The sequence below is a fragment of the Ictalurus furcatus genome, chromosome 20 (assembly GCF_023375685.1).
Source record: "Ictalurus furcatus strain D&B chromosome 20, Billie_1.0, whole genome shotgun sequence".
Taxonomy (NCBI): Eukaryota; Metazoa; Chordata; class Actinopteri; order Siluriformes; family Ictaluridae; genus Ictalurus; species Ictalurus furcatus.
The window spans coordinates 9,645,090-9,662,251 of NC_071274.1; the positions used below are offsets into that span (position 1 = coordinate 9,645,090).

General features: G+C 38.2%; 1 protein-coding gene across 3 annotated transcripts in view; it reads left to right on the top strand.

Moving 5' to 3' along the window:
* The window catches only part of LOC128623995 (neuropilin-1a-like), a 113,152-nt gene that overhangs the window by 64,698 nt on the left and 31,292 nt on the right, over nt 1-17,162 (top strand). For 2 of the 3 annotated variants that reach the window (XM_053651246.1, XM_053651245.1), the window contains exons 9-15: nt 8,909-9,249; nt 9,928-10,072; nt 12,479-12,646; nt 12,747-12,773; nt 15,801-15,944; nt 16,105-16,595; nt 16,691-16,787. In XM_053651246.1, the coding sequence (XP_053507221.1) occupies nt 8,909-9,249; nt 9,928-10,072; nt 12,479-12,646; nt 12,747-12,773; nt 15,801-15,944; nt 16,105-16,595; nt 16,691-16,787 (1,413 nt within the window). Of the gene's footprint in view, nt 1-8,908; nt 9,250-9,927; nt 10,073-12,425; nt 12,647-12,746; nt 12,774-15,800; nt 15,945-16,104; nt 16,596-16,690; nt 16,788-17,162 lie in introns of those variants that run through there. The other variant, XR_008388698.1, reaches the window with a different exon arrangement.

The following is a 17,162-nucleotide window of genomic DNA, read 5'->3' on the forward strand; positions in this document are numbered from 1 at the left end:
TGTAGTATGAGAGCCAAAAAGAGTCTGACCAGACTACACTCTCCCAGTATTTCATAGGCTTTTCCAAATGAAAAGCTAAACTTTTATTTAATAATGGAGTCTTGCGGGTGAGCGTGAGGAGTGGAGTGCATTGCCTATTGTTTTGTCTGTGACGATGGTACCTGCTGCCTCCAAGTGTTTCTGAGTGGTCCTTGGCTCTTGGGCTACTCTTCCGACTATTCTTCTGACTCCCTGGTCAGAAATCTTGCGAGGAGTTCCTGTGCATGGCCAGTTGATGAAGGAGTGATGTTGCTTCCTCTTGCGGATAATGGCCCCAGTGGTCCTTACTGGAGGATTCAGAAGTTTTGAAATATGTCTGTATCTGATTCCATCAATATGTTTTGCAACAATAAGGTTCCGAAGGTCTTTGGAGAGCTCTTTGCTTTTACCCATCATGAGATGTTTCTTGTGTGACACCTTGGTAATGAAAAGCCTTTTTATAGATCATCAATTTACTAACCCAGTTCCTTGTATTACCTTGCCTTGGAGAACTGCTTTTTCTTAGCGTCTTCAATACTTTTTTCGTGTGTTATTCCACTTTACTACACATAACTTTATTTATTGACTTTACTGTAGTGAATTCATTATATTTCCAGATTCTTGAGTTAATACTGATGTCTGGTGAAAATTTCATGTGAATAGCCTCATTGGAAATATATTTACTGGAAAAAAGTTGATGTGTCCAATACTTATTTCACCTCCACTGACCATGGAGGTACTGCAAATGGAGTATGTGTGAACCAGGCATCATATGCATATGCGGTGCGTTTTTTTCCGTGCCCATCTTAACAGGTTAGAGCATTCACACTGCACACGGATGCGAGTGGCTCGACCAATGCATTGCAGGAGCAGTGCAGTGCAGTAGCGGACGGATCGTTTCTGCAGCGAGTCTATTTTTGCTGTGTTGCATTAAAGTGATTGCCACGGAAATGTAGTAATTTCCCATAAATGTATATAATTAAAGCATACTACGGTTTTTCACAGTCATGTCATTAGTTTAAGCCCGGGGTAAAGCAAAGAAAACCAAAACACTTACAACGAGTTGCAAGAAATACCTAATGTGGAAATAATTATATCTAAAGTATACTTTTAAATGTGAAATACATTACATAGCTTGTTATATTGGGTGTGGGCGAGGGGGGAAATGTTCGCATCTCAGCACGTGACAGGCTGGTTATCGGAGAAAGTTCTGTATGACCCAAAGGATTTCTTGATTATTCAGATATTTATTGTGTTTTAACATAACTATGTCTATGAAATATTGTATTACTGTACTGTGTTGCTCTAAACTTCATGCAAGTCCTGTCACCCTTCACCTTCATGTCCTTTTCTGAATGTGTTCCGCTGCGGATCAGTAGAGCACTGCAAATGCATCTTATGTGAAAGCACAGAAAAGAGGTGTATGTTGCTTCCGCACCGCATCCACTGCAAACGGAGAATGTGTGAACCAGGCGTAACTTAGGAAAATAGCGTTGTGCAGCGTCGGAAATGCCACCAAAATAGATTTTTGGTGTTTAATTCTTGCATGATTCAGAGTTTTTGAACGAATCGGGTGAGTCAATGATTTAATGACCCATTCATAAAGAGAGTCACTTGCTTCTTTCATGAATTAATCAAACACGAATGGTTCATGAATGATTCAATGGCTCCCTTATTAAGACAGTGACTTGCCGCCACCTACTGGCGGTTTTAGTTTCATATATAAAAGTATAATTTCATTTTCTCCAACATTTCATATTTTTATATTCACAATTTTATATTTAAAACATTAATCTAATAGCATTATTTATGCAATTGTAATTGCAGTGTAAATGCATTCATGCCACCTCTGAGCTGCATTAAACAGTCTGTGTAAATACATCTAAATGCCACTTCAGATGCAGCTTCTGTGCCACCTCTGCAGTGCAAAGATGTATTTTATTTATACTGATTTCATTTGATTGGTAACAACCATATATCCGTATACCTTCTAAATGAATTTACTGATTACATTTTAAATTGAATTTTGACATGAACGATGACATACATTTAATAAGGTCAGAAAAATTGCCCTTATAAAGGAAAAAATGCCCCTGGAAATGAATTTAAGGTAATTAAATGATGTTCTACAGTATGTACCTTTTATAAATAAATATGAGAGGGGTGCCCTTATTTTCACTTGAGCCCTTATTTTATTTTCAATTCCCCCCCCCCATGTCTCTCCATAGCCTTGAGATTCATCATACTATTTCTAATCTCATACTCCTTGAGAAATTTGATTTGTTCTTCTAATAGCTTGTTATTCATATAGAGAGAATGTTATACAGTCCCTCCAAAAGTATTGGAATGACAAGGCCAATTCTTTTGTTTTTGCTATACTCTGAAGAAAGTTGTGTTTGGGATCAAAATGATAGATCAGAATGTCAGATTTCATTTCCTGATATTGACATCTAGATGTGTTAACAAGGTTGGTACCTTTGGTGGCAGATCACCCGATTTTTAGGTGAGCAAAAGTATAGCAACAGATAGTCTTAAAATAAATGAAAGTAAATAATACTTAAAATTTGTTTGCATATCGCCTGCTTGTAATAACCACAACCATCAAGCCGGCAACCCACTGACACTATCAAACTTTTACATACTCTTTACAATGCTTTTCCAAGCTTGTACAGCTTTTTTCAGTCATTCTTTATTTTGGAGGGTTTCTCCCTTTGATCTCTACTTCAGGAGGTGAAATGCATGCTCAATTGGGTTAGGGTCTGGTGGTTGATTTGGCCAATCTAAAACCTTCCACTTTTTCCTCCTGATGAAGTACTTTATTGTGTTGGCGGTATGTTTTCGGTCATTGTTTTGCTGCATGATGAAGTTCCTCCTAATTAGATTGGATGCATTTTTCAGTAAATTGGCAGACAATGTTTCTGTGCACTTCTAAATTCATTCTGCTGCTACCATCATGAGTTACATCATCAATAGAGATCAGTGAGTCCTGTTCAGATGCAGCCATGCAAGCCCAAGCCATGACGCTACCTCTACCATGCTGGACCAATGAGCTTGTATGTTTAGGCAGATCCTTTTCAGAGTTTCCTTCTTTCCATTTCTTTGGTAGAGGTTAATCTTGGTCCCAAACCCAAATGTCGTCAGTGTATAACAAAAACCAAAAGAATTGTTGTTGTCATTCCAATACTACAGGGGACTGTATCTGAGGGATTTTCAAATACATTAGGTCTTTTTTCAATATGCCTACTGTTTTTTATTCCTACTGTTTCTTACTTTATTGGTCAAGTCCTCTGATGAGCTCTTAGATTTTTTTTGGTTCCTTATAGCAGTATTTTCCTCTAAGTGACCCACCTTTCTAATCATGCCCCATATATCACAAATCTGCAACTATTGCATGTGAAATTTTCCAGTTTTGCTGCTCTAATGCCTGCAGTTTGCCACGGTTTTCTAACTAATTAAATCAGAGAATGAATGAGAAGATCTCACTTCCTAAATGCTCAATTTCTTGTTTAAATTACTTCACTATTTTCTTCTGTTTACCATAGTACTCTTTTTCCTCTTCTGGTGGCTGATACTCTTCTTATCACATCTACTGCTGCTTCATGTATAATAACATGTTACATTCCATTATTCCTAAATTCCTTTAATTTCCATCTAGGTAATATTACATGTACAAATCCTTTGCAAGTTTTCTAATGTACTGGAAAGTCTAGTACAGATCCTTTGTCCCCATGGGCTAAATCCAGTATTGTGTCAAATCAATCCCTGTTCATCTATTAATTCTTCAAATAAATTACGTATTGTGAACTGTAATTGTGCTCGCTCGCAGTGTGGTGTGCACTTTAAAGTCCCTACAACAAACCACTCTGTAATGATTTGTACCTCTCATTAATTCAAGGGCTTCTTTACAAAGACCATCAGAAGGGTTATGAAAATGTATGTATCCCATTCCTTGTTTGATAAATGCAGCTATTCCATTCCTTTATTGTCTGTTTCCGAATACATATCCCTTGTTTATATATATATATATATATATATATATATATATATATATATATATATACACACACACACACACACACACAGTATCTCACAAAAGTGAGTACACCCCTCACATTTTTGAAAATGTTTGAATATATCTTTTCATGTGACAAAACTGAAGAAATGACACTTTGCTGCAATGTAAATTAGTGAGTGTACAGCTTGTATAACAGTGTAAATTTGCTGTCCCCACACAGCCATTAATGTCTAAACCGCTGACAACAAAAGTGAATACACCCCTAAGTGAAAATGTCCAAATTGGGCCCAATTAGCCATTTTCCCTCCCCGGTGTCATGTGACTTGTTAGTGTTACAAGGTCTCAGGTGTGAATGGGGAGCAGGTGTGTTAAATTTGGCATCATCGCTCTCAAACTCCCTCATACTGGTCACTGGAAGTTCAGCATGGCACCTCATGGCAAAGAACTCTCTGAGGATCTGAAAAAAAGAATTGTTGCTCTACATAAAGATGGCCTAGGCTATAAGAAGATTGCCAAGACCCTGACACTGAGCTGCAGCACGGTGGCCAAGACCATACAGCGGTTTAACAGGACAGGGTCCACTCAGAACAGGCCTCGCCGTGGTCGACCAAAGAAGTTGAGTGCATGTGCTCAGCGTCATATCCAGAGGTTGTCTTTGGGAATTAGACATATGAGGGCTGCCAGCATTGCGGCAGAGGTTGAAGGTTGGGTGGGGGGTCAGCCTGTCAGTGCTGTCATATGCTGCACACTGCATCAAATTGGTCTGCATGGCTGTCATCCCAGAAGGAAGCCTCTTCTAAAGATGATGCACAAGAAAGCCCGCAAACAGTTTGCTGAAGTAAAGCAGACTAAGGACATGGATTACTGGAACCATGTCCTGTGGTCTGATGAGACCAAGATAAACTTATTTGGCTCAGATGGTGTCAAGCGTGTGTGGAGGCAACCGGGTGAGGAGTACAAAGACAAGTCTGTCTTGCTTACAGTCAAGCATGGGAGTGTCATGGTCTGGGGCTGCATGAGTGCTGCCGGCACTGGGGAGCTACAGTTCATTGAGGGAACCATGAATGCCAACATGTACTGTGACATACTGAAGCAGAGTATGATCAGTATGCAGTATTCCAGCACGATAACGACCCCAAACACACCTCCAAGACGACCACTGCCTTGCAAAAGAAGCTGAGGCTGAAGGTGATTGACTGACCAATCTTCTTCAGTGTTGTCAGATGAAAAGATATAATCAAATATTTACAAAAATGTGAGAGGTGTGCGCACTTTTGTGAGATACTGTGTGTGTGTGTGTGTGTGTGTGTATATATACATACACACACACATATATATATAAATCTAGATAGGTAAATAGATATTTTTTGCTTTTGTACTTTTTTAATTACTTTTCATAACTTTTATGATTTTTAAAATTTTTAAAACTATATAACAGACAGGTATGGAACATGAATTATATAAAAGGTTTCTGAACACTATAACTACTTTGAATAAGAGAACTAGGCTGTAATAACGTGTACTATTTTACATGTAAAACATGTTGCATTCCATTCGTCTTGCTTTCCAAAAACATTCGCATACGAATGATGTAAATTGGGACGAAGAGTGCGTCTCGTTATCCAGGACATTGTTAAATCTCCGGCTCTCAGCCACTCACTGAACATAGCAGACGCAGAGAGAGGTGTGAGTGCAGCAGGAAAGCAAGACTTCACACTTGCAGAACAGTACTGCCCACATTTGGAAAGTTGCTAAGGTTTGTCCAAAAAGTTGCTAGATTTGTCATTAGACCCTTTTTTTTTTTGGCAAAAAAAAATTCGCTAAAGGGGTCTAAAAAGTCGCTAAGTTTGCAACATTGGTCTGCATTGACAGCTAGATTAAAGGCAGGCTAAGCTTCGCCTCTCCCCAGCATAAAGAAAATACAGAGGGAGAGGAAACGCAGAGTTTTTCCATTCATGCGCATTCTATTTGAAAAGCAATAAAATACACAGAGCACTGAAATGATGCCCTGTCTGTGTTTTGTGCCCCACTTCCGATCTCTCCCCTGGTTGAGAACCATTGATGATACAAGTCGTAGCAATATTGTATAGATTTTATATATGTGTTTTTGTGTGTATGTGTAATGTTTATTTATTTAAGTAATTATTTATTTTATTAATTAATATGGTGAGAATTTGGAGTACTTTTAACGTATTTATTGTCCACCGTCTGTATTGTTTGTAAAAAGTTTGTTAAGATGTGTGAACTCGTCCACTGCAGAACAAATGTACCTATGGGTACAAATAAAGTGACCTGACCTGACCTCTGCAAGACCCTACTGGTCTGTAGTTGTTAACCCTTAAATTCATGCATGTTTCTCCAATCATTATTACATATTTGGGTTGTTAGTGACCCGGAATTTATATCTAACGCGGATTAAAATCTAAACTGCCCCAATAGTATAAAACTGTCCTATTATTTTATTAACAATTACAAAATAATAATATATATCATATTTCATTATATTTTAACATTTTATTTGTCAATAAACATTAAAATATATACCCCTTTATTACACACTTATAATTTACCAACTAAAATAGTGAAAGTATTGTAGCATTTTCATTCACTCATATCAGTCACCATAACAAAATTAAAATAATTACAATATGTAATATTTTCGTAATTAAAGTAATTTTATAATTTATAATTAAATAATTAATTAAATAATTATAATAAATAATTTTCATGGGACTATTCCAGGGCTGAGCCCAGATTCTGTTCCATGCATTTTTTCCAGTTTTGTTCTATGGAAGCTGTGGTAACTTAGATGTCAATGTATGACATGATCAGAAAATGTTGGATTTATCAAAAAAACACTTGCCTCGGGTTTTGTCACTGCTTGTAGGACTACCAGACTGATAAAATATAAAACTTTTCTAACTAGGCTGGTTTGTTGCTAGCAAAGGGGAGGCACAACTAAGCTATAGGTATCTCCTACAGTGCCATGCAAAGTACATTACCTTCCTTATGCTCTGCTTATATCATGTTCACGTAAACTGGAATTCATATAGACATTTACATACCTTGTTTTCCTGCTCAGCATCAGAGGATGTTACCGTTTCAGTTTCAACCCCTTTAGTGGTAAAAAAAAAATTAAAAAGAAAAGAAGAAAAAAATCGTCATATGTCCATTTCTCCTCACATTGACTGTGTGAGCTAGCATTTGGCAGAATTGAGACCTGTCAGCCACGAGTATTTCTATGTATTTTCCTGTAAACCCTGTCTGATTAGCCTCACTTCCGTTCACTGAAGATATAAAATTACAACACTGCCGTCTTCCTTTACGGACATTCAGTTACCTAGTGACAAACCACTCCAGGTGGAAAATTATTCGGGGCTAAAGAAAAAAATCTTCGGGGCTACAACCCCAATGCCCAGACCAGGTTATGCCCCTGCCTAAAAACAATATTATCAAGTAATTTTATGATAGGAAAATGTGGCATTTTCTGCGCTTACCCCAAAAAATTCAGCATCTGGCTCATATTCAGGACCTGGATCATTATGAACATGATAATAGCCTCTAATCATCAAAATCAATAGTTTGTTCACTGACAGCTTCATCATCAGATCCACCATCAAACGACGTTAGTATTTGATTAGAAACTTGTTCTGCAGTAAATCGCTGAACCATGTCATGATTTCTTTTATGCCTGGGGTAATTATGATTGACACATTACATCATTGTTATTTACGAAATATTCCCACCTTGAAGAATAGAAGAGAATTGCACTTATTGAGCCATGAGAGATTCAATATTGCACAGAAAAATATAGACTTTTTACAATAAATTAATTATAAAACAGATATTATTCAACAATTTTATATTTTTTTCTTGTTATATTGTACATAATAAATAGATTGAGGAATACTAAGAAGGTGGAGGTCTAATGTGAAAAAGTGAACGAGGGGGAGGGTACTGAATGATGTCCTGGGTCGCTAACGACCCGAGGTATGCGTTAACTGTACTGGGATATACATTGTTAGGTACAAGAACCAGACAGAACATCATCCAATGCAATGTTACTCTCTCTAAGTTCAGGCTCAGATTGAATATATGCTGGAGTAAGCAACATGGCAGGGTAGCACATGCTTTGAGGACCCATCTGGCCCTCCCGTCTTGCCTGGTTTGAGCCTGCTCAGCTCCCTCCTCAATTGTTCTGAAGTCGCGTTATGTTGGAGTTGTCTGAAGGGCTCATGTTTTGAGAAGGGCCCTCTTCATCTGTCTGAATTGCAAATCTGTTGAAGAACAGATTCAGCTCATTGGCCCTTTTCAGATTGCAGTCTGTTTCAGGTCCTGGAGTCTGCTTTATATCCTGTGATGGCTTTCATGCCTGTCCACACATCTCTTGTGTTGTTATTCTGCAGTTTCCTTTCTAGTTTGCTGCTGTACAGTAGCTGTCCTTGTGCAATTCTGATCTTTAGTTCTTCCTGGACCCGTTTCACCTCTTACATGTTTCCCTGAAGAAAGGCTCCCTTCTTCCTATTCAAAAAGGCATTCATGTCTTTGGTGACACAGGGTTTTATATTTGGAAAACAGCAAACAGTCTTAGTTGGTTCAATGTTGTTCACATAGAATTTAATGCAGTCAGTTGCACAGTCCATTAGACCATGTCCTACATTAATTAATGGACTACAGAGTACATTCTATTTGGTCAGGGCAGTACTGCAAAGCCTCAGTGTGTCCATCTCCTCATAGTTCTGGTGATCACAGGCTGCCATTGGATCAGAGGCTTTTTACCAGTAATTTTGTGCAGCACTGCAGAGTAATAATTCTTACACTAAAATAAGTTCATAATCTTTATTTTTAATTTGTTTCCCTCTCTTTTTTTCTTAGACTTTCCATGCTCTAGCATGTTGGGGATGATCTCTGGTCAGATCTTGGACTCTCAGATCTCTGTGTGGCCTGAGGTGGAGAGGGGCTGGTTACCTGAGCAAGCCAGGCTGTTGACGGGCCGCTCTGGCTGGGTGGCTCCTGTACCATCTGTACCACATGGCACAGCAAACAGCTCCTGGTTGGCACTGGATCTTGCTTTTAACCACTGGGTTACAGCAGTCATCTTGCAGGGGGGGAGATACAGGGACAAGATCATGTTTGTCCGACGCTTCAAACTGGCCTACAGCATCAACGGCGTTGACTGGAGCTACATACAGGAGGAGAATAGCAACAAAGTTAAGGTGAAGGAAGGAGAGGGAGTGAGAGAAATGGGAAGACAAATATGCATAGCGATTGAAAGAAAATTTATGGTACATGGTAAATGGTTTGCACTTATATAGTGCTTTTTTAACCTTAGTGGTTCCACAGCCCTTTACATTGTGTCTCATTCACCCATTCACACACACACACACACACACACACACAAGGTAGCAGAGCTGCCATGCAAGGCGCTAACTTGCCATAGGCAGCAACTTGGGGTTCAGTGTCTTGCCCAAGGACACTTCAGCATGTGGAGTCATGTCAGCCGGAAATCGAACCGCCAACCCTACAATTAGTGGACAACCCACTCTACCACCTGAGCCACAGCCGCCATAATATAAGTATATTTCAGTGACAGATGGACTGTGTGTTGGTGCAGCTATATATTCTTTGTTGCAGTAATATTTTCTTCGTAGATATTTTCTTCCTTGTTAGGAAGCTTGTGCCCCTGGAGCAAAGAGGCTTAAAGGCCTTGCTCAAGGGCCCAACAGTAGCGGCTTGGTGGTGCAGGGGCTTAACCCCCCAAGTTTTGAACCAGCAACCCAGAGCCTTAATTGTTCAGCTACCACTACCTTGAATATAGAGGAAAAAGAAAAATCAACATAGATATACATTACATATATGTAGATATGTTTGTCTCAACCTGCATCCCTTTGCAGATATTCATGGGGAACCAAAATCATGACACTCCAGAGATGCGTTCTTTCAAGCCACTGACAATGCGTTTCCTGCGAGTATATCCTGAGCGTGGGTCACATGATGGCATGGCCCTCAGACTGGAGTTGCTGGGCTGCGACACCCAATGTGAGGAACAACTCAATTAACCACTGACACCTAAGCATAGACACAACAAACCAATTTTTATTTACATTTTGAAATTGCATGTTGGAAACATAAAACTATCCCAAAAATGTTTTTGTTTTCGGTTGAGGTGGAAAACTGGCATAAGGATGAGGTGAAGATGCAGTAGATGAAATGTCAGTATAATTACTGTGTGTTTGGCAGAATATTCATAGAACTGTATTTGAACAGTAGAACAGTAATTAATGATGATTTCGAGATCATTATATATTATTTTAAAATGTGTGAATTGAAGGAATTACCCAGTTATTTACACACAGTAATGGATAGATGCATAGGCATTAATGAATGAGTATAAGAGATATGAGAGTATAAGAGATTTCTGTGAATATAAAATAGCTTTAACGCTATACAACACACAGGTATGCCTAAAAGAGCCTGCTTTGGCATAACAATCCCCTCCGAAAGTGTTGGAACAGCAAGGTAAATTCTATGCATTGAAGACATTTGTGTTTGAGATCAAAAGATGAATATGAAACAATAGATCAGAATTTCAGCTTTTCAGCTAGATGTGTTAAAGAATTTAAAACCTAAAACTTGTTTACCTTGGCCAACCTGTTCCATCTCTGGTTGATGGTACAAAAGTGGTTTGTTTCTTTTTCAGGACATTCCAAATTGTTGTACTGGCTATGCCCTGACAGATTTTCCCTCTTTTCTCAGCTTCAAAATGGCACAGCTGTCTGGTCTTCATATTGGTTTATCCTTTTTTACAACAAATGCAGTTTTCACAGACAAGACCTAGAGCTTAAACCAAGAGTAGAGAGCTATTAATTCTTTAAACAATCAAGTTAACAGGGCACACCAGGGCAGCAAGAAACGCCTATCAGTCACATGATCCAAGATGTATGATAACTTGAAAAAATGGATGGGTTCAAACAAAATGTATCATGTTCTAAGTTGTTTAACACATCAAGATGTAAATATGAGGAAATGAATGCCGAAAGTCCTATATATTTTCTCATATACATCTTCAGATCTCAAACCCAAACATCTTCAATGTATAGCGAATTGGCCTTGCTGTTCCAATAGTTTTGGATGGGACTGTAATTTAACTGTAACTTGGAGATATAATACAATATCAAACAACGTAAACAGACTCAGCATCAACTTAACTTATTATGGCAATTATGAACACAAATACTAAAGTACTTAAATACAAAAGATGAAAATAGTATTCAAAAAGACATTTAATTAGACAGTTTGAATAAATACAATGAGCAATAAAATGTTTAATGTACTGATAAATAGTAATAGTTATTGGATGTTTTGTCTGTTTGTACAAGCCTGTGTTGATTTTCTTGATTTATACACAAGTTGTATTCAGAAGTGATGTTTCATGTATAGGTTTTGGAACATAACTACAGCAAGTGTCTTGATGAATCTGTTGTATTGTTACATTTAATTCTTTGACTAGCTATTACACACTGTGGTGGAGAGTAATCACTTTTCTGATTTGGCTGACTCAGCTGTCCAAAAATCTAATAAAAATGTTAAAGTAATGTTAAACAAACAAACCCCATTGAATAGCTTTGATACAGAGGACACAGGATTCTGTATGCAAGATAAGATAAGAAATCTTTATTGTCATTATACTTGCGTACAATGAAATTTAGTGTCACTCTCACACAAGCAACATAGACTATATGGCCAAAAATATGTGGACACCTGACTATCACACCATTATGTGCTTGTTGAATTTCCTATTTCAAATCCTGTTTCAAATCCATATTAACTAATATGGATTCGGTCCCCTCTTTCCATTAGATTTTGGAACGTGTCTGTAGGGATTTGTGCCCATTCAGTAACAAGAGTATTAGTGATGTCAGGCAAGAAGCCAATTAATGCCAAAAGTGTTTAGTGGGGTTGAGGTCAGAGCACGTAGTGACAGGGATTGATAGAGGCCACAGCTTTTTTTTTTTATTTGGGGGGGGGGGGGGGTCTGTTTGTGTGGGTTTGAATTGCCACTTGCCATTCAGTAGTGGGTCAAACAGGCAATGTCCAGGGTGTGTTGTCTCTCTGCTGGTGCTGCTAGCCACCATATTCAGTTGGCTAGCATAGATACAATCCAGGTTTGGGAGGTCAGTCCAGGTGATTCACCATGCGATTTTTCTTCGCAGATATCGCCTCTGGCTTTGAGGTTACTATTAAATATATATCCAGAGTTCTGTAAAGCTGCTTTGTGATATTTTTTATTGGTAAATGCACAATGTAAATAAAAAATAATTAATTTTAACATTAAATGCTTCTCAAACGATTGCAAAGTTTACATTATTTGTTTTTGCATAAACACATTCAGGTTTAAAGGGCCCAAAAAACAAAAGAAAAAAAAAAAAGGATTTTTCATTCCAGATGCTACTCCTCTTCCTCCTACCACTACAATGGAAACCACAGTGCAGGTAACTGCTAACATCCCAGTAACCAGCACAGCAATTGGCATCATCAGAACAGAGGACTATGATGACGAATCGGCAACTTGTCACAGCGGAACAGGCACAAGTGAAGACAATGAGCCTACAGGTAACATACACACTCAGAAAATCCAACCTTAAACAAAAATGGGCATGTAACACAGACACATACACAATTTTCTTTATTGTGTGCTTGTGTTCAACTACAGGTACAGTTGCAGAACCCATAGAATCTGGTGAGAAAGCTCACACACACTACATGCATTCATAATATTATGTAGCACAGAGGTTGTAATATCTCAGAAGACAATCCACCCCAGTTTAGTTAGGAGTTTCATTTCAAATAGTTATTGTGATAAATTAATGTAATGTATACAGCATTAATCCATAATGTGTTCCTAATAAACTATTTACAAAGAGAGAACATAAGAGAATCTACAGAATTAGATGTCTAGAAAGAGCGTGTCTAAGAGTGTTGCTATTTGGATATTGAATATATCAAATTAAAATGCCTAGAACCCACCCCAAGGCAGTTCCCTCAATCTAGGTTGAGAAAAGTAAGCTGGTTTGTTTTTTGTTTGTTTGTTTTTCACATAGTGGCTGTTTCTATTATTCTGATGTGAACTCCAGTGGACAAAGTTCATTTTGAGTTGAAAAAAAAAAGTCAGAATTCTTATTCCCAAGTGGAAAAGACCAGAGCAAATGTGTTCCATATCTGAACCCTTCTAAAAATATTTTATGACAGTTCAATATGCTTATTCTTGAGTGGTGAAAATAAGACATATACAGTTCAGCTGATTATATACACTTTATGGTCAAATGTTTGTGGGCACCTGACCATCACACCCATATGTGGGCCATCCCCAAACTGTTGCCACAAAGTTAGAAGCACACAATTGTATAGGATATGTTTGAAAGCTGTAGCATTACAGTGTCCCTTCACTGAAACTTAAGGGGCAGAGCCCAAACATGTTCCAGCATGAAATGCTTCTGTGCACAAATCGAGGTCCATGAAGCCATGGTTTGCCAAGGTTGAATTTGAAGAACATGAGTGGCCTGCACAAAGCCTTGATCTCAACCCCACTGAGCAACTTCTAGATGAATTGGAACACAGACTGCACCCCAGACTGACACTAGTGCTTGACCTCACTACAGTGCTTGTGACTGAATACACAAATTTCCACAGCAATGTTCCAAAATCTAGTGGAAAGCCCTCCCAGAAGAGTGCAGGTTATTATAACAAAGGGGGAGACTAAATCTTGAATGGGATGTACACACCGTAATGGATAGGTGCATAGGCTTTAATGAATGAGTGTAAGAGATATGAGAGTATAAGAGATTTCTGTGAATATAAAATAGCTTTAATGCTATAAAACACACAGGTATGCCTAAAAGAGCCTGCCTTGGCATAACAAACCCCTCCGAAAGTGTTGGAACAGCAAGGTCAATTCTATACATTGAAGACATTTGCGTTTGAGATCAAAAGATGAATATGACACAATAGATCAGAATTTCAGCTTTTCAGCTAGATGTGTTAAAGAATTTAAAACCTAAAACTTGTTTACCTTGGCCAACTGTTCCATGTCTGGTTGATAGTACAAAAGTGGTTTGTTTCTTTTTCAGGACCCATAGTACCCATAGTAATTAAACACCATTTAATTACTCATTTTATTTATATTTTATGAAGTTATGATAATATCTATTTTTATATTAAATTATTTATTTATAACTAAGTACATTTTCAGTCTTTTCATTTTATTAGTTTTTTGTTTGGTTGTTTATCAGTTGTTCCTTTTAGATCGGTCCCCCAGTACATTTTGGGGGTTTAAATCAAAATATGGAAATTGGAGTTGATTTGTCTAGTGATATCTGGAAACCTTGAGTTTAAATGACATGAATGCGCTGTGAGTGTGAGCCGGGACGAGTTGGTGAAGAGAGTGAAGGAGAGCGGCAGTGTACTGTATGTGTACAGACTGAGCAGTTGCTACTCTTGATTATGTTTGGTGAGGAATTATTTAATAAAGAATTTTGAATTAAAACCCATCTTGTAGCGATAGCATTCTTATTAATTTACCGCTGTCTCTAAATGAGCAGGTCGCAGGTGCGGGTCATTTTGCAGGATCAATAAAAGATGGCAGTTGTGAGAAGCAGATGATTTACAGAGTCACTCTAAACATCATAATGGCTTCTCTGCAGTATTTACACACTTGTTCGGTTGACTGAGGTGATGAAAAGCAGTGTGAAAGTAACTGTTGCACAGTGTAGATGCATTTTGGAGTTTTAGTTTTTATTCCGATTGTATTATACAACTCTGAACAGGTCACTCACAATGGTGCGAATAAATATTTTTCCACAGTCGTACAAAGAACTTTTCAGTTGCAAATGCAAGTGAAATGGTCGCACTATAGAGCCCTGATACCCTACAAATTTCATTACACATTTCATACATCAATCACACTTTCAAATCAAACACCACAAATGCCTAAAATAATTAAATAAATTTGTGTCATCAGAGATACACTACAAATAGTCCTCCAAATACTGCTTATTCTATCTCTCTCTCTTTTTTATCAGCTGTGTAGTTTAAGACCTATGTCTTTATAGGCTCATCTCCATTTCTCTCTCTCTCTCTCTCTCTCAGGACATGCATCCTATGTGTTTCATCTAGAATGGAGAATCCTCCAGGCTATTTACTAATCATTATGTTTAGCTAAAACTTGATCCTGACAGTGAGGTGAATTGGAGAATAACATCAAAATTAATGGCCAACAGCAGTCACCAGATAACAATTACAGCCATACACTTTCCAGGCCGTCTTGGCCGAACTAGGACTGAGCTTGTATTTCAGAGGGAAAATGATAATTTGAGAACTGTGAAGAATTGTGAATTAAATGTGTGCGTTAAAAGAAAATAAATCACTGAACTAAAGAAAAGCAGCAGTGTGTAAGATCTACCAAAGCCCAGATAATTATAAACACTGAATTGTGAATTAAACGTGTGCGTTAAAAGAAAATAAATCACTGAACTAAAGAAAAGCAGCAGTGTGTAAGATCTACCAAAGCCCAGATCATTATAAACATGTATAGCCTTATACCAGTGTGAAATGGGCAATGTAGGTATGTTGAAGAAGGACAGTTGATTCTTAGAAAATTTTCTGAACTCCATTGATTCTTAGTAAAAATTCCTAATACTTTGAAAAATGACATTTATGTAAAAGAGTCAGTGTGCTACTTCTGCTTTCTGTCTTTTTGTACTTCATATAGCATATCTTTGGTTCAACTGCAATTTTGGCTGGTCAGACCATCCCTCCTTCTGTGGGTGGAGTCTAGAGAGCATTGGACCAGTGGACTGGCTCTTACAAAACCATGACAAGTGCTCCAAACAACTGCCCAGTGTGGATTACACAGGTGAGATTTTATTGGTCTTTCTCTAGCAAGAACTGTCTTCACTGTTAAAAGGTTATATTAAATGAATTTCAAAAATCATCTTCAGCATTGCAAAAATGTTTACACACATAGTCTCTTCATGAGTGTGTTTGTTTCACACACTCAGTATATCTGTTCATAGATGCTTATGTTTGGCTGTCATCAGGGGAACCAGGAAACTTCATCTACACTGCACTGACCAGAGATTCACTCTATCCAGAGACAGAGAAGACATTAGCGCGAGAGCTAGAGCAGAAGACTAAGACAGTAAGGAAGAGAGGGATGGAAAGAGAAAGAACTGCAGAGGCAGAAAGACAGAACGAGATGGAAAGTAAAGTCAGATTGGCACGGTTGGTCAGTTTGCCTGTTATGTCTCTTGATGAAGATCTGTGTGTGTCATTCTGGTACCGGTTTACTGGAGAGCACACAGGTGCCCTACATATTTGGCAGAAGACAGAGGGAGGAGGGGAGGGAGTGGGAGAAAGCGGACAGCTGCAGGAAGAAGGAAAAGATGGACAGAGAGATGAAAAAAAGATAGAAAAGGAGGTACTGCTCTGGAGGATGGATTGGCAAGAGACTAAAGGCTGGAAAGAAGGAAGAGTTCTGATGCCCCATGCTAATAAACCATACAAGGTAACTTTTTTATCCCCACACCTCAACAAGCCACTGTGTTGACTTTTTTTATTATTATAGTTATTCAATATTGTATCTTTGTATGTATGTGTTAGGTGATTATTGAGGGTGTTGTTGACAGCACATTGTCTGGACATATCTCGGTGGACAATGTGAGAATTGTCCCTGAAATGAGTGCTGCTGAGTGTAAAGGTAAGCCACATCTTGGATAATTATGTTAACTTGATAATGCCAACATACTGTTCTGCTTCATAAACTTATTATTAGGGGAAAAGAACCACAGGTGCTAGGCACCTATTGTATCCATTATTTTCTTCCTCTTCTTCTTCTGCTTCTTCTTCTTTCACTCTTGAGTCTGTGACAGCACATGGAACTGCTTGTGGCACAGTTATGAAATTTGGCACACAGATAGAGTATAGTCTCAGATAGAGCACAGTCTCAAACCCTCTAGCACCACCAACTGCTCAAAGTTTGACTGTCATTTATGTTAATAACTTCTGAACCATAAGAACTAGAAACAAAATTCCTTTTTTCTCTCTCTGATTCCTTGGCTCAAAACGATTCGAC